This window comes from Castor canadensis, chromosome 4 (assembly GCF_047511655.1).
Source record: "Castor canadensis chromosome 4, mCasCan1.hap1v2, whole genome shotgun sequence".
Taxonomy (NCBI): domain Eukaryota; kingdom Metazoa; phylum Chordata; class Mammalia; order Rodentia; family Castoridae; genus Castor; species Castor canadensis.
This window is the reverse complement of record NC_133389.1, coordinates 816739-839792: the sequence shown is the minus strand read 5'-3', so window position 1 is coordinate 839792 and position 23054 is coordinate 816739. Positions and strand designations below refer to the sequence as shown.

General features: G+C 40.1%; 1 protein-coding gene across 8 annotated transcripts in view; it reads left to right on the top strand.

The window, feature by feature from the left end:
• Window positions 1–23054, top strand: part of Atp9b (ATPase phospholipid transporting 9B (putative)) — a 234565-nt gene that overhangs the window by 128458 nt on the left and 83053 nt on the right. For all 8 annotated transcript variants that reach the window (XM_074069605.1, XM_020163739.2, XM_020163736.2 and 5 more), the window contains one exon: window positions 19994–20154. In XM_074069605.1, the coding sequence (XP_073925706.1) occupies window positions 19994–20154 (161 nt within the window). The remainder of the gene's footprint in view (window positions 1–19993; window positions 20155–23054) is intronic.

Sequence of the window (23054 nt, the reverse complement as noted above, 5' to 3'; positions counted from 1 at the left end):
CGAGGCTTCCCTCTGAGACCAGAAATGCACTCAGTAGGCATTTCTGAAGGCCTTGTTTCTAAGCTACCTGATCCCATCATCAAAATTGACACTTTTTTGTTTAACTGACTTCAGAATGGAAATTTTTTGGAACTCTGTTAAAAGTTAGAATACAAAAGTTAACCTAGAATAAATCACTATAGCAGACATTCCCTTTTAAACTGTGGGCTACATTGGGACTGATGTATCCTAACATTTTCAGGAGGATGTAGAGAAAACTTACATGCTCAGAGCATAGGGAAAGGCTTATTTGTCTCATACTCCAGTGAGCAGAGCCTTCTAGTTACAAAATGCAGAAAACAGTAGTTGAAATATTTACTGTAGCCAGATGACCTGGGGAAAGAACTTTGGATTCAGGCTGCCTGGATAGAGCTTACCCCACTATACCACAGCCGTCCCTCAGAGTGCTACTGAGACAGCCATGGCTCAGCCTCACCAACTGTGGTGCTTAGAATGTTAAATGAGGTGATGGAGCTCAGGTCTGCACTGTGAATGCTCATTGATGTTTCATTGGTGACCGTCATCCCATCCCGTCCCGTCCTGTCCCGACCCGTCCCGTCCCGTCCCATGGTGCAAGGTGTCGTGTGAGCTTGGTTTCAGCATGCAGGTTAGTTATGAGGGTGACTGAACTCTGTCTGCAGACTGTTACAGGGCTGTTGAGGTGGATTACTGGAGTTTGTACCAATAGAAGACCCCTTCAAGAGCCTGCTGTCTGTCCTGCTAGAGACCCAGTACAGAGTTGCCACTCTCCTCCCTTTCAGCTAGCGGGTGTTCTGCTCTGAACATGATGATGAGGATAGACTCATGGATAACTGTGAGGTACGGATTCAGAGCCAAGGAGGATGGTGTCCCTAGGGCACTTGCTAATTGACTCTCGTACTCCCTTTAAACTTTAAATGTCCAAGACAGAGACAGAACTTTAACTAACAGTTATTTTTGATTCTTGTTTTCACTTTTAAAGCAAATCTAGTTCACAAATACTCATTTTAGAAACAGGTGATGAAGAAGAATTGCCTTAAAAATAAATTTATTAAACATTTCTCCCTTATTCTGTAAGAATTTAAAGGGATTCAGTCACATAGACACAGATAGGTGTTTGTCTATAGATCTTTAAGAATGTAAGTACAGTTTATGTTGTCGGTTCCATTTTTGATAGTTTCTTTGATAGGAGGTAGAATCTTTTAAAAATTAGGCAAATTTCAAATGCCAGCTTAATGAATATTTGCTAAATGAATATGTTCCATGAATGACCAGCACACCTGATCCCTGTTTGCCTGGAGCACCTGGATCTCACCATCCTCCCTCTGGTCATATTCAGCTTTGAGGAGGCACCAAGCTGCCTGTGTCTCCACTCCACTGTAGGGACTTTGCTCTCTGGACCCATACCTGGGGCCATCTGCTCTTTTCTCTCCTCTGCTAGGCCCTCTATCAAAGTAAATAAAACTGACAATGAGCACCCACTCAAACTCACTTGACCAGCTCCCCAGCTCCCCAGCTCCCTTAGGCTTCCTTTTGGATGTCATCACCATTAGAACCCTTTTGCTGATCCTTTTGTGGGGTGGCTGACTGTCCTCAGTGGCTCCATGGTGACTCTGCTTCTCCCTGTGGTAGCATGAGTTACAGACCCCTCTCTTGCACATCAACTCCCAGCCCCCCAGTGTCCTTATCTGGGTTCATATTACATAACTTAGGCTGTCATAATCTACAAAATAACAAAACAGCTGCTGCCTCCACAGGCCCTCCACGGCCCTCCTTTTTGTTCTGTACTTCCCATGCAGAGTCTGTTTATGAAATACAGGTATGAAAAGGTTAGTTCTCACCTGCTTTTGAGATTCCCATTGCTGTAATGGCAAATAGTAGCTTTTTCACTGTGTCCCACAAGCTCCTCCCTCCTTTGTACCTTCTCTTCCTTTCTCTTCTCTTCCTTGTTCCTTCTCACCCTTCCTACTGCTCTTTTCCTCCTTCCTTCTGTCCCTGTTCATCCTGGTGTCTCTGGTGCCGTCCATGGGGTAGGTGCTTAGTAAACACTGGTTGCAGACACTCGTCAACCCCTGACAACTGTTTGATCATTTGTCTCTGTCTTCCACAAAGTTTCAAATGCCCTGGAGGCAGAAGCTGTACCTTGGTCGTTCCTGTATTTCACACTGATCACATAGTAGATGTGAACAAAGAGTTAAAAGAATATATAAAGATGATTCATGTGAAATGAAGGTGGTGGACATATCTTTAATAAAAATAAAAAACTAGAAATGCCACAGAGAATGATACTCAGTGCTCTGGTAGTGTAGAAAATGGAGCAGGATCTCCATTCTGCATCCTCCAAGTATGTGCTGTATACTAGGCTCTGCCTACACTGTTTTAGGGGTAGTTTGTGTTAGTTTTGTAAACTGCTACTTTACTTGATTGATGCCCATATTGTTTCTTCTTTGACTTTTGTGAACCCCTTTAAGCTTGTTTTGTGTCCTGTTACCATGAGCATCATTCAGAATATGTTCTGTTCTTTCTCCCACAAAAAGACATACCTGACTATCTTGTATTTTCTTTACCCCAGTCCTGAGATCAGCTTGAGTTTCTTCAGTGAAGAATGATCAAGTTCTGGAAGCTGGGTGTGCTTATTGCTACTGAGATGGGCTATTTTCAAACCCTTGTGCTAGATAGAGTGAGGAGGTCATATGGACAGATGGAAGGATGGAAAAAAGGAAGGAAGGAATGGTGGGTGGATATATGGGTAAGTGAGTAGATGGATGAGTGGATACGTGGGTAGGTAGATGGGTGGATGGATGGATAGACGGATGGACAGCTAGATGGATGGATGGATGGATGAGTGGGTGGGCAGGTGTGAGTGTATGGACAGATGGATGGGAGTAGGTGTACGTATGAATGTGAATACATATATTTAAGTTTATATTTACATATATTAAATATTATGAATTCAGACATAATTCCAGTTCCATAGGGTTTCTTCTAGTTTTCTCTTTCCATGTTATAATGCCCTTCCCTGACAGAAAGCTGACCATCTTTATCCCTAATGCATTTTCTCTTCTGAGCGACTCCTGTACCAAAGCCAGCCTACACCTCTCCTTATTCCATTGAGCTCCAATATCCTGCACCTGCTCACCCTTGCCAAATCAGTGAAAGCTGAGGTATTTTAGAACCCCTTAAAGTGTCACCTAAAGAGAGATTTGTAGGTGAGTTTGAAATAACATTCATCTTTAGCTGATGTAAGAGGAAGTGTGACCAAAATATCACACATTCTTTTATAGGGTTACATTTTGCTCAGTGAGCAGTCTGTGCAGACCGTTGTGCCAGTCTGGCAGGTTGAACATTCAGTAAGGGAGCTTTCATCCTTCCATGGGTAGATATGGGTGCTGAAACAAAATCCTCAATGTGAGTTTCCATCTCTCTTCTGCCACTACCATCAAATTATTGTCATTATAAACCCAAGTGAAGAAACTAGTTCTGCCCTGTGTCCTGTTACCGTGAGCCATCATTCTGAATATTTTTTGACTTTCCTCTCACAAAAATATGTACCTGACTCATCTTGTGTTTTCTTTGCCCCAACTAGGACATGTGGTACCTTCTCTTTCTAATTCTTCATTAGACCAGGTAATCCTAAAGTGATTGCCAATTGCATCTGTCCTCCTTTTGGGGTAGAAACAAGCAGTAGTTTGAAGGAACTCTAATGAAAAGAGGGAATTTCTTCATGGACACTTTCGTCCTCTGCCTCTTTGTCTACATTTTGCAATAGGAGGCCCTTGATAAATAATGATTTATTTTAGGTAGAACTTTCTGTGCTAGCATCAAAGATACTTGGTTTTTGTTTTTGTTTTGTTTTGTTTTTTAATTAATGTTCCAAATTAAGTAACCTCAAAATTAGTGAGCAGATGTAAGAAGCTAGGCAGAATTCAAACTTTTGACTTCTAAGCCACATGACCAGATTTCTACTAAGTTGGCAGATCAGTGTGTACTGATGTGAAATATTTTTGTTCATTGCAGTAATGCTAGAAGCTCACACTAACTGTGTTACGTAGAGTCATGTCATTGCTGAACTGTATCAGGGATGCTTTCCACTACCTCAAAACAAAGTCATTAAAAATTAGAAATATCAAAAGCACAAATTCAACATTGTGCTGCATAAAGTTCACTAACCTGTGGAAATGAGCAAGTTTTATGTGATACAATTTAGGAGAGATTTGTTTTCATTGAACATTTCGTCATTCAAGCAACAATTTTCTTAAGTTAAAGTCAATGATTTGCTTTGTTATTATAATTAAAAAAATTGTTCCATAGTCTTAAGATAGAGGCATGGTCTGAAGCGTAATATAGAGAAGAGAATTTTTATAATGGATCAGTTGAATATGCTTTTAATTCCAGACAATAGGAAGAACCATGACTACTCCAAGATCAATCTGGTCTCCTTTGGGTGAAGATAAATGATGCTGCTCCTTCCAACAGCCGAGCACATGGTCATCCTGAGTCAAATCGGCCTCTGCCCAGAGCCCTGAGCATGAACTCCTGGGAGGCCAGCCAGAGTTTGCTCACACTCTTTAGTCAGCACCCCGTCCTCTTCCAACACATTCCTGAACCTTGACTTTTTGGGTAAAGAACCATAACAATTTTAGAGGTGATTTATGGGTGCTAATTCATTGAAACAAAAACAAACAGATTCTTGGACATTTTTACATATTTTTGTTATTTGTGTTACTTGCATAATTTCATTTCCATGTTACTTTGTAACTGCACATTCTGTTTCTGTTTTTTTGTTTGTTTGTTTTCATTTGTTTGTTTTTAGAATGCTGTGAAGTGAATTTAGAACCTCTTACATGCTAGGTATGTACTCAACCATTGAACCACCTTCCACCCACCCCCCATTTCTGAATTAAAGATTAGATCAGTACATTAAAGAAGAAAGGGACTCAGAACCTGAACATACTTCGTAAAGTTTACCATGCTCAGGAAAGACATACCTTTGCATAAATTTTAGGAGTGAATAAAGAGTAGTTTGATTATTTCCCCCTTAAAATGAATGTGTCATTGAAAAGGTATAAAAATATGGCAACTTGCTATTTTGTTAATTCTACAGTATCTGCTTTTCAAGATGCAGTTCTCCACACTGTCCCTCTATCACCCTTGCAGAGGAAGCCTTTGCTTGCCATGGTTCCTGGTTATTGTTTGATGTGAGTTCTCAGTTCTGTTGTATACAGGTCAAACAATTTCCTTTTGTTACTAATCCGTTTAAAGATGTTTTCTGCATATAGTCTTCCAATATCAATTTTCTGGATCAAATTATTTGCAATAAGCTATGCATTATACCATTAAATTAACTCCATTAGTGTTCTTTTGTGATTGTCATTTCTCCCAAGACCTGGGATTCTCTTGGCTGTGCTGATGCATAGGCATGACTGTGCTGGTTCCACTAAAAGAAGAAAGAATGATGAGATCCATTTCAGTCAGCAACTAAGACCAGGCACTTAGGGCCAATCAACTGTATGTAACTTTGGATAGGATCCAAAGGATCTATCTCAGTAGAGCCCTTTGAACCTCTAGCAAATTACTTAGTCTTCATTGCACATGAGTGAGGTTATAGCACTGCATTTTACATGTAGAAAACTTAGAAGATGCATTGCCTGAAATGTCATAAATGTTCAGACACATAGAAGCAAGCAAGAGGACCAGCAATTTTAAAACATGAATGTAAAGAAAATATATGTAGTCTGGTGCTCAGTTTTTGAGATTCTAAATAGATTTTTTATATTTTTAATCTTGACAGTAGTGTTGAGTGCCGAAAATTTTGACTTGAAAGAGCTGGGTACTGTTGAGATTGAAGAAGCCAAGTTTTCAGGGGAATAGAGATAGAGCTCAGGGGACAAGCGGTGAAGAAAGAGGCAAGGCGTTTCAATCACCCTGTCCCCTGGTAGCCCTTTTCTTTCTGCCTACGTGGTCTGCTTTCAGACCTCCCAGACAGGCATGCGCAAGTCTCATGGTATATGGTGATGCTGTACTGTTGTCAGTGCTCACATTTTGGTGCGATGAGGTGAGGCTGATCTCTAGGCACCTTGGCTTGAGAATTACCTGCACCATCTTTTGCCCATTTCTCTATCTTCATTAGTCTTTTTCTGTATTTTGTAGGGTTCTTTGTACACTTGGGTGAGAGCAGTTTGTTGACTTACATGTATCATTTTCCCTCTTTTACTTGCCTTCTCCTCTTCATGGTGGTTTGGTCATCAGCAGTCCTTAAGCAGTCCTTAATTCTGATTAAGCCACACAGTGTGTGGTTTAAGAAGTCATGAAGATCCCTTATGTTATCCACGGACAGTTTAGTGTTTGCCTTTCTTCGTAAGATCTGTGATCATCTAGCATTGTTTTGATATGAACAGGAACCATGCTCACACTATGCACAGGCTGCTGTCCCCAGCTCAGTACTACTCCTTTGTGAGTCCTGTGTGTGGTGGGTGTGCCTTGCATTGATCTGTTAATCCCTTTCTGTGCTGAGACTTTTGAATTTCTGTGGGAGTTTGATTACAATTGCATTTAATCTCTAGCGCTTTGGAGAGGATTCATTCTTACAGTTAGTCTTAAGTCAGTGAATATCATACATCCCTTTCAATCATGTTTTGTAATTTTTCTCTGTAGAATTTTCATACAATTTTGATTTATTTGTAGGCATTTGAAATTTTTGAATACTCTTTTATTTAATTTTAAATCTATTTTCTATTTACTGCTATGCAAAAATAATTTCTTTTTGGTGGTGGTAATCCATTTTTATTTTAAAGTAGCAGTAAAACATTTTATTTTTAGATTGGTTATCCAGTAAAATATTGGATTCTCATTCTTTGTATTATGATTACAGATCCAGTGATGTTTAGATATTTTCACTTACCATCTCAAGATGTGCTTTGTCTAGCCAGTTCTTTTTTAAATGAGAAAGTTGGCAGCAAATTCCACAGTAATCTCATGCCTGCTCTTAGAATGCTGCTGTCTTCTCCCACCTCCATGAGGGGAATGATGTGGGTCCCAGTGCAGGGTTCAGGAGCACAGGAGTGCTGATGCCTGGCTCCTGCTTGTAGTCCTTTGTGCTGCTGCTGTTGCCAGCAAGATCCAGCCTGAGACTGTTGGTACTGACAGTGTGCCTCTCATTTATGGTAGTGACTGCTTGTAAGATGCTCACCAAGTCCAGACAGGACCCAGAGCCCTTCTGTTCTCCTGTAATTAACTGTGGTAGGAGCCACATTTTATGAATGCCCTTGACTGTCCTAGGGCCTGGGTTTCCTGTCCCCTCTTCCTCCTGCTGATGGGGTGGTGCTTTTTGATGAATGGCTGAGGGCCTAGGGGTCACCGTGTTGTCCCAGTAAGAAAACTGTCTCTATAATTGACAGGTTTCAAAAGGGAAAAGATCGTCAATGTTAAAACAGTCTGCCATGCAGAGGTATTTTTGTACAGATTTGAAAGTGAGGGGAATAAAAAGCAAAGTGGAAGTCAGGCTGAAGGAGAAATATGTGCAGACGTGTATCTTTTTCCTGCCACTAGGAACAGAAGAACACAGCAACAGGGCATTTAAATTAGCTGTTACTATGTATCGCATGCCTAGGTAGAATGTTCTCAGTCATAAGAACATGGGTCAAGATGGGTCTTCACCAGAGAACAAGTGCTTTGAAAAACCTTTAGTTGAAGGCATGCCTGGAAGTGGCAGTCAGCGGGTGCTGATTGGGCCCAGTAGAACAAGACAGAGGGTGCATGGAGCCTCTCCTGGCCTATCTCCTACCTTCTCATGCACCCAGACCCACTGGTTATGAGCACAGAAGCCAAAGTCGTGAATTAAAAACAGACCACATAATTAAATTGTTTCTGGATCTCATGGGAATGCTGAGTGCTCCTTTGTGGTGTGCAGAGTGAGTGCAGCCTCCATGAGGCCGTGGTCAGGACCACAGAAGGTGGAGATGCTGTGTGCTCTGTGTGCTGTTGGGATTCAGGCAGTCTTTGAAGAACTAATGCATTTAGATTCTAGTTATTATGGTGCCATTTCCCACCATTATGTCATACTTATTTTGAGAGGAGATTGAAGAAAAAATAGCTTACCTGCAGTGCATCATTGTTTAAGAATAATCTGATGACCAGGGCTTATTTCAGACTTTCCAGTTTCTTTTATCATTTAGAATTTTTGTCATGTAAGTTATATGATTATGCTTTGGGGATATGTTTCTAACCTTGCTGTTATCTTGAGAGCATTGTTTTCTGAGATAATCTTTAATTAAATGCTGTAATTCAGAGACACTGTAAAGAGACATGTGAGGTGAACAGCCTCTTTGAAAGCCTGGGCCCTGGAGAGAGTTCCCTGACTGTGCAGAGACCAGCTCTGCTCTGACCCCTGATGGGACAGCTGGCTTCATGTCTGGGTTCCGGGCAAGGTCTCTTCTCAGAGTGCGAGGCCTTACCCCATGCTGCTCAGTGGAGAATGTTCTGGGCACAGTCTACTCTTCTTCCCTCCTGCAGGGAAGGTGAGAGGATCCAGGCAGAGGAAGATGAAGTGCTCTGTCCTGTGCCTAGTCCTGTGTGTCACTAGGTTACTGTACTTAGTCATTTTATTTAGTCCATTCTTTTCTTACAGTGTAGTAATGATGCCATTTGAGCAAATTTTGCCACATTTAAGTAGTAAAAGAAAACATTTTGATTAAAGAAGATTCAGGCAGTTATGAGTCTAATGTAAATTTGAGCAGTTAATGTATGTCCAACAACAGATGTCTGATTATGAGAGTGAAAGTAATACCAGTCCTAGTATATGTCAGTGGGTTTGGTCACCTTTAGCAGTGGAGTAAGGAGCTTTCTTTTGGGCAAGGAAGCAGAACTAGAGAAGGCAGAGAGCCCCCAGAAGCCATGTACTTGGTCAGACCCAAACCCCCTGAAATGGTAGGTGGAAACAGTAAGCTGCAGTGGAACCAGGAAGGATAAATAATAGATGTGCAAAGGCACTTTGCACACTGGTCATAAGGGGAAAACAAATGAATCAATCATCTATGAATGTGTTCAGCAATGTAGACTAAAAATTGTTACGTGTTAGTTATTATTTTATGTGGAGTTAATCTTGTCACAGTAAATTAGTTAGCCATTTGGGCTTTTTGTGTGACTCAAGCATTTTTTGTGTACATTTTTCTACATAGATCATAAACAGATGAGCTCCAATACTGAGCTGGCCCATCAGCATCATCCCCTATAGGAAAGCTGTAGTCTCCCTGTAATCTTGCTGGCTCTCCTCACCCCTGTTCCAGCCTAGTGACAGTGTTGTATCACTTCACTTCTGAGCAGAAAGCCTTGGCTTCCACCTCTGATAATTTTGAGGCTTTTCTTAGATCCCTGTAGTTTAAAGAGCTATGCCTTCTCTGCCTTTTGTCCTGGTCAGTGTGGCTTTTCTGTGATATTGATTCGGTCTCAGCCAGGATGCTGATGAGGTTGCAATACAAATTCCCACTTAGAACACGGCTGCTTCTAGGTTCAGCCATGAGCAACATTCATCCAGAGTTGGAACCTGTTGACTCTTTTGCCGTAAGACAATCCACTAATTACTAGAATTTTAGCTCTTTTAGTTTAGGGCAACCTTTTTGTCATTATGTGGCATGCTTGTTTTTAACAGCTAATATGTGTAATTACATTTAAAATAAGTGCGCTCCAAGTGCTTTAACAGCATTTTGATATTAGTGCTGTGACCTAGCAGTTGTCTTCTGGTGGTTGAATAATTAATTTGTTTCTAAGAGCTTTTGAGTTTGATAGTTGCCTAACACAACAGTTTCCTTGTGGAAGGTTTGCTGGCTTCCAGTGACCCTTTGCTGCCATCTGGTACAAATTCAAAGTGCTTCTGTCATCTGCTGCTAATTGCTGTCACCTGCACATTGCAGTCCCTCATAACTGAGACTGTGGGAGCAAGACACATACTGCCTTTTGGAGGGGCTCTTGTGTGCCTGGAAAGGGAGTGCAGGGGCAGAGTACAGTGTTACCAGAAGAGTTTTAGGATAATTTGTATTTTAATACCTAAGGTATGAAAAATAGCAACCATTTTGTGAAGGTAGTTAATTCATTAAATCCAAGCATTTTGTCTGTTTTATGATTTGTTTTAATGGTGCTGGTGCTTAGTAGCCTATTTAGGCTGGCGAGATTGTTTTAGAGACATTTTGCAGAAGACTCCTTTAATCCTCTTTCCTAAGCTGATAAGCTTTCATCGGAGCACTAGCCTATAGCACCATGTTATATTAATGTATTTTACTTGTAATTTAGAGAACAAGAAGAATACCCTGATTTGAAGTCTAAACTGTTCCCTGTGGCACTGGCACAGCTGATAATCGTGAACGAGAAAGATGTGTATATCAAATAGTTTACAAAATGAAGCCAGCTGTGTTTCCCTACATACTGTGGCTTCCTGACATGCATCATTAAACCTTATTAGCTACTTCCTTTTACAAAGATTCTTGTAGTCTTGAACATTGCATATTAACATTTTCTGCCCCTCCAACTGGAAATTATTTGCTTTATTGTAGAGTGTCAACTTGCTCTGGTTTCTGATGCGTTCTAATTGGTACTTTAGAGTGTAATCATCACGAGATACCACGCCATGCATTTCTTTATTTGGAAATTAATACAGACCTTCTCACTTTATCTGTCAATCTGAGCAACTTTTCACACAATTCCCAACTCTTGGAATTGCTTACAAGCCATTAAGTATGAAATGGTTCATAAAATGTCTCTGAAGATATAGAGTAACACAGAAATTTTAGAAGGTTTAAAGTAGTGTTACATTTTGCCAAGATACCAGTAATAAAGCTCTTAGACAGTTTTAATAATAATAGGGTGATTGAGCAAAATGAAAAGTTTATTTAACCATAGTACCCTTATCATTTAAAATTTTCACTAAATCTTCCGAATTCCATTTTCCTTACAAAACAAAAGAATGCAAGTCATCAGGTCCATGGACTCTGAAAACTAAGGAACTGATTCAAAGTTAGATATTAAACTGGTATGATAACTTTCTTTCATCATTCTTTTTCTCTTTCTTTGCTATTTTGCACCTGCCATTCTGCTGCCTAGAAATTAAAATGTTTACCTCCCATTAACTTCTGGTTAATAGCTAGTTAAGTTGATGTGTGGGTAGCATGGAAAATGGACCAAACCTAGTGACTTTGTTCAAGATCATAGTAATTCGAAGGTGATTCAGACAGTGGTCAGCATTTTTATATCTTCCCATGTTTCTAATATAGTTATAAATAGGTTGTGTGCATTTTTTTTGCCAGGGAACTTGATGAATTAAATGAAATAGAGATCCTACTTTTGGCTTCAGTGAATATCGCAGTCATAGATCTTTGAGTCAATGAATGGCTCTTGATTTAAAAGCACTGCTGATTGTTTTATGTAGTGATAGGTGCTTGGTACTTGGAGAATGAGGAGGGAATTTCAGAGGTCCATACATCACACAAATTTACATAGTCAGCTAAGAAGCATTGAAGGCAATCTGGACAAGTTCTTTTTGTTTGTCAGGGCTGGGTTTAAACTTGGGGCTTCATGCTTGCAAAGCAGCAGACAAGCTCTTTGAGCTTTTGAGCCCATTTCTCTGCATTCTCTGCCTTTCTTTTCTTCTGGTTTGTGGTGCGGCTTTGTGGTGCTGTGCTGGTTCTAACAGAGCAGCATGCAGACTCAAGACATGAAGCTTGCTTAACTAAACTCTGCCATCTTTGAGCAGTTAAGCATTCAGGAATTTTCTGTAATTGTCATTTTTTGTTATTCCTATGATACTGTTACTCAGAATTAGCAACTTCAAGTGCTCTGTTTAATACTTGGGTAGTCCATACTGAAGCTGGTTTCTGGGCTCTGTTATGTGAAACTCTCACACCGGTCTGTTTCTAGGTTCCCTCACACAACCACTGGATGATGCTATACTTGTTTGTTTGCCAGAGGAAGAATATAGTTGTGTGTGCTCTGAAATTAACCACCGAGCCACGTATTGCATCATAGAAACCATGTCTTATGAAGAGTCTAGGGTTGGGAACTAATTTCAGTAAACTCACAGGTGTGGGCTGAGGGCATAGCTCACGTGGTAGAGGTCTGCTTAGCCAAGTGCAAGGTGCTGAATTCAAATCCTGGTACAACCAGCCCCTTGGAGAGAGGACCAGGTGGACCCATCCACTGAGGCCGTTCTATCACAGAAAATGGCTTGAAAAGGCCATGAAAAGGGATGATCAGATCTATTTGTCCTTCCTGAATTCCAGCTTTTCCCCACCATTTATGGTACTCCATTTTCAAGCCACTAACAGGAATAACCCTTCAATACTTAACATTCTGACCACTAGAAAACATTACCTGATTGAAGAGTGACCTGGCATTGGATGCCTGACTTTGGGGTCGATAATTTCCTTAAGATGTGAAACTGCCTTCTGCTTAGTGCTATACTTTAGAGACCATTACATTTAAATGAAATTTCAGAGTTCATTTTAAGAATGTTCCCACCTATCCCACCCCAAAGTATTTAAAATAAGGAACTTGCCACATTCAGGGGGAAATAAAGAGACACACACCTTCCAGAATAAAAATGGGCCAAACAGAATAATTTCCTCAGGTTGGAATGTGAAAAATAATATAATTTAAATAGTATTAAAGTGTCTCTCAAAGGTTAAGACTCGTAAAATAAGAACCTTTCCTTCTCGATATTAAGTGTCATTCAGAGTTATCATTTTCAAAGTCTACTGTTTAAATGTTTCATGAGGCAGAGAATTCTCGAGTGTGGGGCCTTTCTGCGTGTGTAAGGCAGTGTAAACAGTGAGAGCCGGGGCACAGGCTCCCTGGAGACCACAGCAGGCAACAGTGAGCAAAGGACCTGCCTTGTCTGGGCGGCCCACAGCTTTCTCATACCAGGGAGAGCATTGTTGCCCTGAACTCAGGGTGCTATGTTTTTAGATTGAAGGAATTAAAAGTACATCATACTATAAACTATCTATATAAAATGTGCTAAAATAAATACAAAGTTGCCAAAATAAACTGTTTATTTAGTTAGACTAAATTGCAAACAGAATGCCTGGCATCAAATTCCATTTTTATGAATGATGTTGAATGTTGAGGCTTCTGGTATCAGTGGATAGCATAGGATATTGAAGTAATTATTTTAAATTGGTTGGTAGTCTTGGTAAAACCATTTAAAACTGACAGCTTCCTACACCACTGTGACAAAAATAAGGTAAATACATTCAGGACATTCAAACCACTCTGCAGGCTGTGGTTACGATTTCAGGGATTGGGTTTTTAAGTCCAGACATTCAAAGAAGACTCTCCTCAGTGTTATTGTGCTGATTCCCTGTAGCATTATAACCTTTTACATGATAATAGATTTTTATTCTACGATCTCTTCCCCCCAGTAATCCAGAACATCAAAGTCTGTCAAGTTTTTCCTGAATTATGAATGACAAAAAGATATTTAGGGCAATTCTGCTGGCGCAGATAAATAAATACGTGAATTTAATGTGCTGAAATTGTTGAATTCGTGGTGGAGCTGTGTCTTCCTTGGGAGCAGAATTCAGGAAGACTGTGCATCGACCTGGAGCTCCCTCTGCTGGCAAAGCCTCGCCATACTTCACACTGGCTTCAAAGCAAGGTTGTGATGTAAAACCACGTTGCTCAGTACTTTCAAAATCCAGTGTTGGAACAGACTGATTTTTACGCTTTAGTCTCCTTCTGCCCCTGATTTGCAAATAACTATCTGTACTATTATAAAAGGAGATCCTAGTAATGCACTTTAAACACCACGGGTTTGTCTTATATTTGATGCTGGATTTTCCTTGGCATGTGTTAATTGTTCAGAGAGGTTTCATTGTGGTATCACTGTACATGTGTGTAATGTGCTTGTATCATATTCATCCCTCTGTCAGTGCTGGATTTTAGTGTCGGTTGTGTACATAAAGTAAAAACTTAATTTCCAAAGTTTTCTGATTTTTTTTTTCACATTTTCCCTTACTCGGTTTTTTGCTTGTTTGTTTTAAGTATAGTTTTTTATGTGTCACGAATGAGAATATTTTAAATAGTTTATAATAATTACTTAAAATAGAAATTTAAATTTAACAATATTTGAAGCCACTCTGTTGCCTTATATGTGCTGACTTTTTATATATTGATTATATGTATGTTATAATAGAGATTCTCATGCTGCTACACGTGTCAGAAATTGGCAAGACAAGTTGTGCCACCTGAACACACGAAGTCAGCACAGTTTGTGTGCTCATGTGCTGCTGTGCTTCTCTCCGGCATTACTTGTGTTTATAACAATATTCGCTGAGTGGATATGTATCACAGGGAATGCTAGACTGAGTATGTGAAAGGCCAGCCCCATGAAGCCTCCTCAGACCAGCAGGGAATGTGCCTGTGGATTCCAGCAGTCATGCCACTTGACAAGGAAATGCCACAGTGCACTGTTCCACACAGCAGGAGCTGAGTGGCACCTTGCTTATGTCACCTCTTCTTGGAAGCCCCCTTTACCTGTGTTCTTCCTGGGTATTGAATGAAGCTTCCCTTCTTTATTTGATAACTGATCCTTGTACTGATAATTTTTTGTTTATATAAAATGTGTGACCCTATTTTCTTTTTAAATGTTAAATATTTAGGGAAAAAGTTTCTATGTAATAACTGTATACTAAGCCAGGAGAAAACCCTTAAATTCTGAGGATAGGATAGTCAGGCAAAATTTGTTGATCTGTAAAGAATGTAGTTTATGAAATAGTTTTTCACAGTGGACTTTAAAATATCTATCATTTGAAACTTAATGTAATATAACATTAAGCATTGTCGTCTTGCTACTTATTTAAGGAGTTTTTAAAGCAAAATATTGAGCCAATAAGACTCTATAATGGCCGAAGGAAACCCTTCTTGCTTTGCAGGTCACTGGGCCAGCAAACAGTTAATAGTCACACACATCTTCAGTGTGTGGCCAACTGCATTTGTGGATAATTAAGACTTAGAAGTTTATATCCAAAAATAAGTAAGTAAATAAACTTAAGGAAAAATGCTACATAGTATTATCACTTTTTTTTTAAACTAATGCTTGTAATTTATACTCCATAAATGGAAAAGTCATTGATGCAATATTAGGAATTAGATGTGGGATACAACTACAGACGAAGGTGTGAAATTTTGTTCTTATTTCTTAAGATTGTGTAAATACAGAGGTGATTTCTTTCAAAGATACTCAAAAGGATATGTGTTTTTTGTAGGACTTTGAGTTAGGTTAAAGCATAGCTTTATGTCAATGTTACAGTCATAGTCCAAATTCTGAATGCAGAACTGATGGTTTCTTCCTTAAGTAGTCTTTCACATAAAAGCTGTAATGTATGTATACAGTAGTCTTCAATGAATTAAGTATTTGGGGGTTTATTACAGGAAAACTTAATAATATCTAGCTTTCTGCTGGGGTATATATTAGCTCTTTGAAATTTTGCATTTTATTATTTTGCTGTTCTAAAATACTTCCATGTAAGTAATAGTACATGTGAATCTTAAAAAATTGGTAAGAGTATTTTGATGTTTATATCCTTTTAATCCAGGGGTGATGTTACCAGCAGTTAGTGGTTCTTAAGTGCTTTATCTGGTACTCACTAACATCGATAGGGCCTAAGATTTTATAACATAAGACTTTTGTTTCAGTTTGGTATGTACATTGATTTCTTAGGAACTTAGTAGTATACAGGGAGTTTTAACTTTGAGATGGATGGGAGTAGTGCTGTGTTACAGAGATAAGGTCAGATTCTCATTCGTTCATCTGTTCATTTAGAAAAAAAAAAAACCAAAAAACCTGACCGATCTTTTTTTGCTTTTCTTGATCAGGCAGGAGAACACCGTATTTACCCTTTATTGTTGATATAAACCATTATTTTAGTGAGAACCATTAGCTATTTAAAACTTGGTACATAAATTAAAGAGGAGCTAAATGGATTTGTGATCGTTGCCATTAGTAGCATTTTAGATTATACAGGCAATTATTGTGTTCATTATCCTAGAACAGCCCCTTTGCAGAGCCATTGTGACTGTCTCAGACATTATGCACAAATTTTCCCTTGGAGATGAAAATTTCCAGTAGCGTATTTAATTTTGTTATCACAGTTGTTTCAAATAAAACAAATATTATGACAAGTGGAAGAAAATTTGCTTTAGTAATATAGGAAATTACAACAAATGTTGAAAATTACTTCCCAATGTATTTAATGTACTTTTTCTTATACAATCATAATTACTTCAAGTGATTAATAATATATTTTATGGGTGAAAAGGTTTTCCAATCATGCCCAATAGTTTCTGGTCTGTTGAGGTGTTTAAGAATTTCTTTAAAGAATGCAGAGATTCGTATCAAAATTAAAGTTAGCGTTTTTTTTAATAGAATCTGTTACTTTGTAAGTTTGCTACTTTTTATTTTAAATAGCTTTTAAGAGCCCAGTTTCTTTAAAAGATGAATTGCAGAAACTTTTAAGGGTGTTGCAGCGAAACCAAATATGAAAAGATACTAACTGAAAGCGGCTTAAAAACAAGCAAGCAAATAAAAATCAAGTTTTGAAATACATCTTTTCTCCTTGCATGTGTTTTGTTAGAATCAACCAAAAAGTTTACATTGTGCTGTGTCTCTAGCCTGGTTGCAATTCCTCTCTGGGAAGAGCAGTCAGGGTTCATATCCAGTTACCTGAAAGAGCACAAGGAGCAGAAAGCTGTGTTTGACTCTGTCCACTGCCGTTCCTTTGAGTTAGAAGGGAGTGGGAGAAGGCTCGGAATGGTGATATTCACTAGTCTGCAGTCCACCACATCTGTCCTGCTCAATTAGAAAGGTATTAATGCCTTGAATTATCTGCATATCTGTGTGCAGTGGGCTGCCTTTAATGTTTCCCTTCTCTGTGTGGCATTTTTTCAAAGGAAACTTTGTATTCATTTTGGAGTGGTTTTGTCCAGTTTTTGGTCTTTCACTGCTATGATGCAGGGAAAAGTGTGAGGTAGTGGTTATGCATTTTGCAAGACAGTAATTCTATTTTATTACAAAAAAAAAAAAGACCAACTCTGGAAGGCCAGATTAAATCATTCCTTTCACTTTTTAATGGGATTTGGATGAATAGAGTAAAATATGCACTTTGCATTCATTGATAGCATCTTTAGGTTGAGGTAATTGAGTCTTTTTTCCCTGACTGAATGAATAATGACTTCATCTGATCCTCAGTGAGGCCTGAAACTTAGACCGCCTTTGTCACAGCAGAAAGATCTGGGCTTTGAAACATGCTCTACTTCCCTGGCTTAATTTTTCTTCATTTTAATCCAAAACCTATTTTTCTCAATAATTCAAGCATAAACTATGTAGTAGTGAAGTGGCGGAAATTGCACGATATTTGTCCTCCTTGTTCTGCTTTTAAAATGGTGCTGATAAATCAGTGCCATAGTCTTGAGCTGCCTAGTTGCAAGGGAAGAGACATCCCCTGCCTGGGAAGCAGCAAGGGGACTCTCAGGACTCACTGACACAGTTTCTTTCACACTGTTTGCTCACACTGTTTTACTGTGCTGGTGCAAGGCTGGAGACAGAAGGGATGTTCCCGGGATATGCTCCCCACGTGTGACCCAATGCTGAGAGTTAGACCCCTGCATGTGTCTTGGGTGTTTCTGTTGAAACTGAGCTGCTGAACAGCAATGCAGAGGGGTTGCTGTGGCAGGCTTGTCTTGTGTTGTCACACTAGAAACCAGGAGAGGAGCTGTTCTGTATCAAAGTGTTGCATAGTTTTGTTTGAAGTTTCCTTAGATAGGAGTCTTGCATGCTAGTGACAGGACACAGAGTGGTCATATGAGACCGCAGTGTGGATGAGGTAGGCTCTGCTCCCCACTGGCAGGTCTTCTGATAGAGGCAGGCAGGCACTTGGCGGGGAGCGGGGGTTGTGCCCTGGACCTCAGCCCTACAGATCCTGCAGCATTCGTTGGGTACAGGCTCAGAACCCACACTCCAGACAGGCCTCAGTCATTTCATCTCTGGCCAACATGCCTTGTTTCTATAGTATTCTGAAAGGCCATAGTGTGTTTACCAACACTAACGCTGACTATTAGCTTCAAGATGAGATTTAAAGCAAGCCTGGTCAGCGAGCAAAACTTTTGTTTCTTAATTTTCTTTTCTTGGCATACACTACTGGTGTTTGTCTTATTTTCCTACTAGATTGTTTGTAAAAAAAAAAAAAAATCTCACAATTAACTCATTTTCATAACCTTAGAATTCAGAATGAGATGTGGGTAGGTATTCATTTGTTGTAATTAGGTTTCTTCATAGCTGCACTTAATATACTTTCTGGAAAAGTCTTGTTTTTTCTTTCTTACTGTAGGTTGTCATGGTTTCATGAGAGTCCATGGCAAATATCAAAACCAGATATAGAATAAACCATGAATTATGGGAAGAGCTAGCTTTCTGTTGGTCAAAGCTGTGAGTTTATGAAATAAACCAAGTTTCTCAAACTTTTAAATTTAAGAATTATCAAGGATTTGGGGAAATCATGAGATGACAGAGAGACCTAGCTCAGTAGGTCTCCGTCTGCTCTTCATGTCACCTAAGTCAGGAGCAAGTAGTTACGATTCACACACTCTGGCCCCAAGCCATCTCATGCTGTACTCACAGTCCAAACTCCTAGCTCCCTTGGCTCATGGGTAGTGCCATTTTACAAACGTGGACAACAAGGCTTGAAGAGTTGAGTCTACTCCCCAAAGTCACACAGTTGTCTGCAGAGAAACTGGATCCAAGTGCAAGTGTGTGACAGTGACAGCAGTATGCCTGCACACTGCTACATGAAATGTCACTCCATCTGCAGGGTGGAGCAGGGTCCTGTTGGGAAGATGTTGCCATGATCCCTGCTGTACAGATAGGAAGCAGAAGTCTGGCCAGCCCAGGTCTGTGCAAGCCCAGAGGCAGAGCCTGTGTTTGAGCAAGCTGACTTTGGGGTCCCAGCAACCTCTGTGATTGTGTGCTTGACTTCTCCTCCTGCTTCTGCAGCCTTCCTGCAGAGCCCGCCTGCCTGGCATGCCCCAGCCTGCACACTGCATGGCACTGTGGACTTTTAGGGTGAAACTAAGCAAGCAGCAGCCATTCAGAGATTGCTAGAGCTTGAAATTGAAGTTATATGCTTCAGAAGAGCCTGTTCTTTTCACTTGTAGGATGAGGGCTGTTTGGGTGGCTAATGCTCACTGTTTCCAAGAGCAATGAAAAATGAACTACTTACATCGTTTCGCTTGCATTTTGCTCAGCTAATGAAAACCCCATAGGATGGATCTGAGTGTCATGTGTTGTGCTAGGAGAACCTGAAGTGTGGCAGTTGTGAAAATGAGGCACGTTTTCATCACAAGCTGACCGCCCTCTGCAGCCTCCTTCCTCATCAGGAGTCCTAGCAGAGACTCTTGTACACACACACTGTCCTGTGCGTGGGGACTCTCAATCTGAATAAAACCTTAAGTGGAGGTGTGCAAAGACTCTCAAGACTGACAGCAGGAACATTGGTCTAACATGGCACATGCCAGGAGAGATGAGGTTTTGCTCCTGGAAAAGCTCTGTTTTAGGATTGGGCACTGAGGGAGCCTCCCGTTCCCCCCTGTGGGCTTGTTATTTATTCTTGGTTTTAGCAATCATGGCATCACCTACATATGGATGATGTCATCCATATGCATCAGCTAAAGTGGTTGAGTTGTGTACTCTGGCCTCATATTTCCCCAGGAGACTCTTTTGGGAATGCCCTAGGGAGGTGTAACCCATTTTCAAGAAATTCTGCCAAAATCTGTAAGCGGTTTCTCAGGAGAAAAGTAAAGTTGATTCATTTTTGTATTTCATGATTATAAAGGTTAATAATCCTGAAGTTCCTCATGTCGGCGTTATATATTCTGATGGATATCAGGACAGGTAGCCAGCTTGGGCACATACTAATGCTGTGCTATTTTCTTGCAGGTTGGTTTGTTGGACCTGGAGCTCAATCAGCTGACAAAGGCACTATTTCTGGCTTTAGTTGTTCTTTCTGTTGTTATGGTAACCTTGCAGGGATTTACAGGCCCATGGTACCGCAATCTCTTCCGGTTCCTCCTCCTCTTTTCCTACATCATTCCCATAAGGTAGGTTTAAGAATTAGAATAACACAAATGTCTGGTTTCATAGTGTATGAGTCTGTTGAAATTTTTCTTTCCCAGTTGTGAAATAAATTATCCAAGTGCAGCAAAAGAGGAAGGGCTAGCAACCCTGATGAATCTGAGGAGCCCTTCAGCAGAAATGGTGTTAGAGTAACTTACAAATTGACACTTTTCCTGTTAGGGATGCATTGACAATGTAATCTTCAACAGTGGGAGAGATTTCTTGTTGGAGCATAAATCTGAATTTGAGAAAACAATTTTTGTTGAATACTGGTAGGTGATTTATTTCCAGTACTCTTGGATCTGTGTACTTAATGGACATTTACAGTTACCTGTATTTAAAGCCAGGTTAGGTGGCCACTCCTGTAATCCCAGCACAGCGAGGCCCTGTCTCAAAACAGCAACAAAAGTTACCTGCATTTAAAGGAGGATCTGATAATATGTATTTCAAGTTAGAGGAAATACTGAATAAGGCAGTCTATAAATGTGAACTTTTCAAAATACTATCCTGTATAACTAGAAACAGGGATATAAATAGTTAAGATTAGATGTGTACTTAATTTAAAGACTCATTTATAATTCAAATATTCGTAAGTCCACTTTTATGTATTTACAGAAATGATATTTTTAAAAGACATCTTTAATATATATGATTGAAATTTTTCATATGAGTAATTAAAACCTCATGAGTCAAGGGTAAAGTCTGAATCTAGAACATTTGAACATTTGAAACACCAGTTAAGGTGGCAGGGTTGCAAAGCAGCGTGTCCATTGATGGCATTGCTGTTACTGCATCACTGCCCCCTTTGGACCTTTGTCACTTCCTGATGGCAGTCCTGGTGTTCAGTCCAGCTGCTGGCCCAATATGCTGTCTTGTCTCCTCTTTCAGGACACTGCAGCCCACCTGTGTGCTCTTCCCTGCCCATCTGTGCTAGGATCCTGCGGTTAGTCCCTTCTTGTCACTCAGAATTCTCCTAACACCTCCTCAGAGAGGTGTTAGAACCCACTGAGAAGCACCAGGCACTTGCTGCCAGCCATGGTAGTTCTCTGTCTAGTCTGTGCTGTTGTCTGTCTTCTTTTTTGGCCACTCTCCTTCCCTGAGCTCTAAGACGGAATGGCCTCTTGTCCCCATGACCTCATACCCCAGTGCCAGAACCAGGTGGTGGGTGGGTGGGGTCCTAGATCCACTTGCTTTGGGAAACTGAGTATTATTCACGTTGTTGTAGTTGTCATGCAAGTACGCATTGAGTGCCACAAGCGAGCTCTGGGACTTAAAAGACCCAGTGACTAAGTGGCCATACACAAAGTGTGGCTATAACATCACATACCTGTCTTATTTACTAGTTAGGCGGGAATTTACTCCCTCAGATTAGCTCAAGATGGCCTTGATCTCTCTATGTAGTTTGGGCTGGTCTTGAACTCATAATTCTCCTGCCTCAGCCTCCCAAATGCTGGGATTACAGGTGTACATTACCACACCTGGCTTTGAATATGTTTAACTTCCATTTTTTTCCTTTTTATTAACTTGAATTAATCCCTTGTGTTTCTGTTCTTATAGTCTTCCTAGAAACATTACCTTTCACATTTAATAAAGTTTAAAGTTATCTTTGCTTTCTCTTTCACACAATGCAAGGATCTTAAAATATTTTAACTATTTGTTCCCATCTGCTCACATACTTTTTCCAGCCAGAATTTTGCTTTTATTTTGCCCTCCTGCTCTGTTTATGCTTGGAGAGGCTTGCACAGACCTCTGGGCCCTGGGCTTTTCCCACACTGTCCCAGTAGTGACAAACACTTCTGTAGAGGCACCCTGCATATTGAGGCACCTTGCAGTCTATGCTCAAGAGAAGGAAAGGCTTTGGGCAACAGAAATGTCATTCCTTTATAGAAGAGTAACTTTATGATTGTTTGAAATAAGATTTGAAAAATATAATTATTATTATCCACATCCAGTCTTACTATGCTTTACTTATACATAAAAGTGTAACAGGCAACACAGGGCGGTATATATTAAGTGCTGTGGTCAGAAACTGATGTGTAAGGCACTGCTAATGTAGGGGGAACACAGAGACAAATCCAGTGCCTTTCCTGTTTTCTAGTTGAGGGAGATACACACCAACATACCAATGATTCAGTAAAGAGTCTGTGTAGTGGTAGATGCTGTTGTTCAGATAGAGCAGGTCATGGGGATGGAGAGAAGCTCTTGGAGCTCAGGAGAAAGAGGCCTTCTGTGGCTTTGTGCCTGGCCAGGAAGACGTGGCACAGGTGTCGTGGGCAGAGGAAGAGAGAGCCCAAGACTGTACTGGTGAGCCACTGCACAGTGCCCAATGCTGCACCTCTTCCCTGACCCTTCCCACACCTGCCTGTGCAAGGCACTTGGTCCCAGCTATCAAGAGCATCTTTCCTCATCTTTTCTTGGAAATCCAGCAGGTTTTCTTCCTTGCTTTCACGAAGCATATTTTCTGTTTTAGAATGTTCTGTGGCATTACTCTTAGGACTATTTGTTTCATGCTGGAAGTCTAATGGGGCCTCTTTCCTTCCCATTTCTACAGTACTTCTATCAGGATCATCATTATTAGAGTTTTAAACTCCAATCCAATCATCTCTTTAAGCGTAAATAACAATATAAAGGGACTTGACATTTTTTCCCTTTATCCAGTTATCAGAGAAATTAATATTACAGTTATGAAAGTATGTCCTGTAAGCATTTTTGGAACTAAAAATAATTTCTGTTCTCATATTTGAATAATTACATATATTTATACTAACAATGGAAATATAATCTCACTAGATAAATTCTAGTTGCTTGGATAGACTTAGAATACAAATACACATGTACTCATACACACAACACATACTCAACCCTTTTCAGTCCATATATCCTT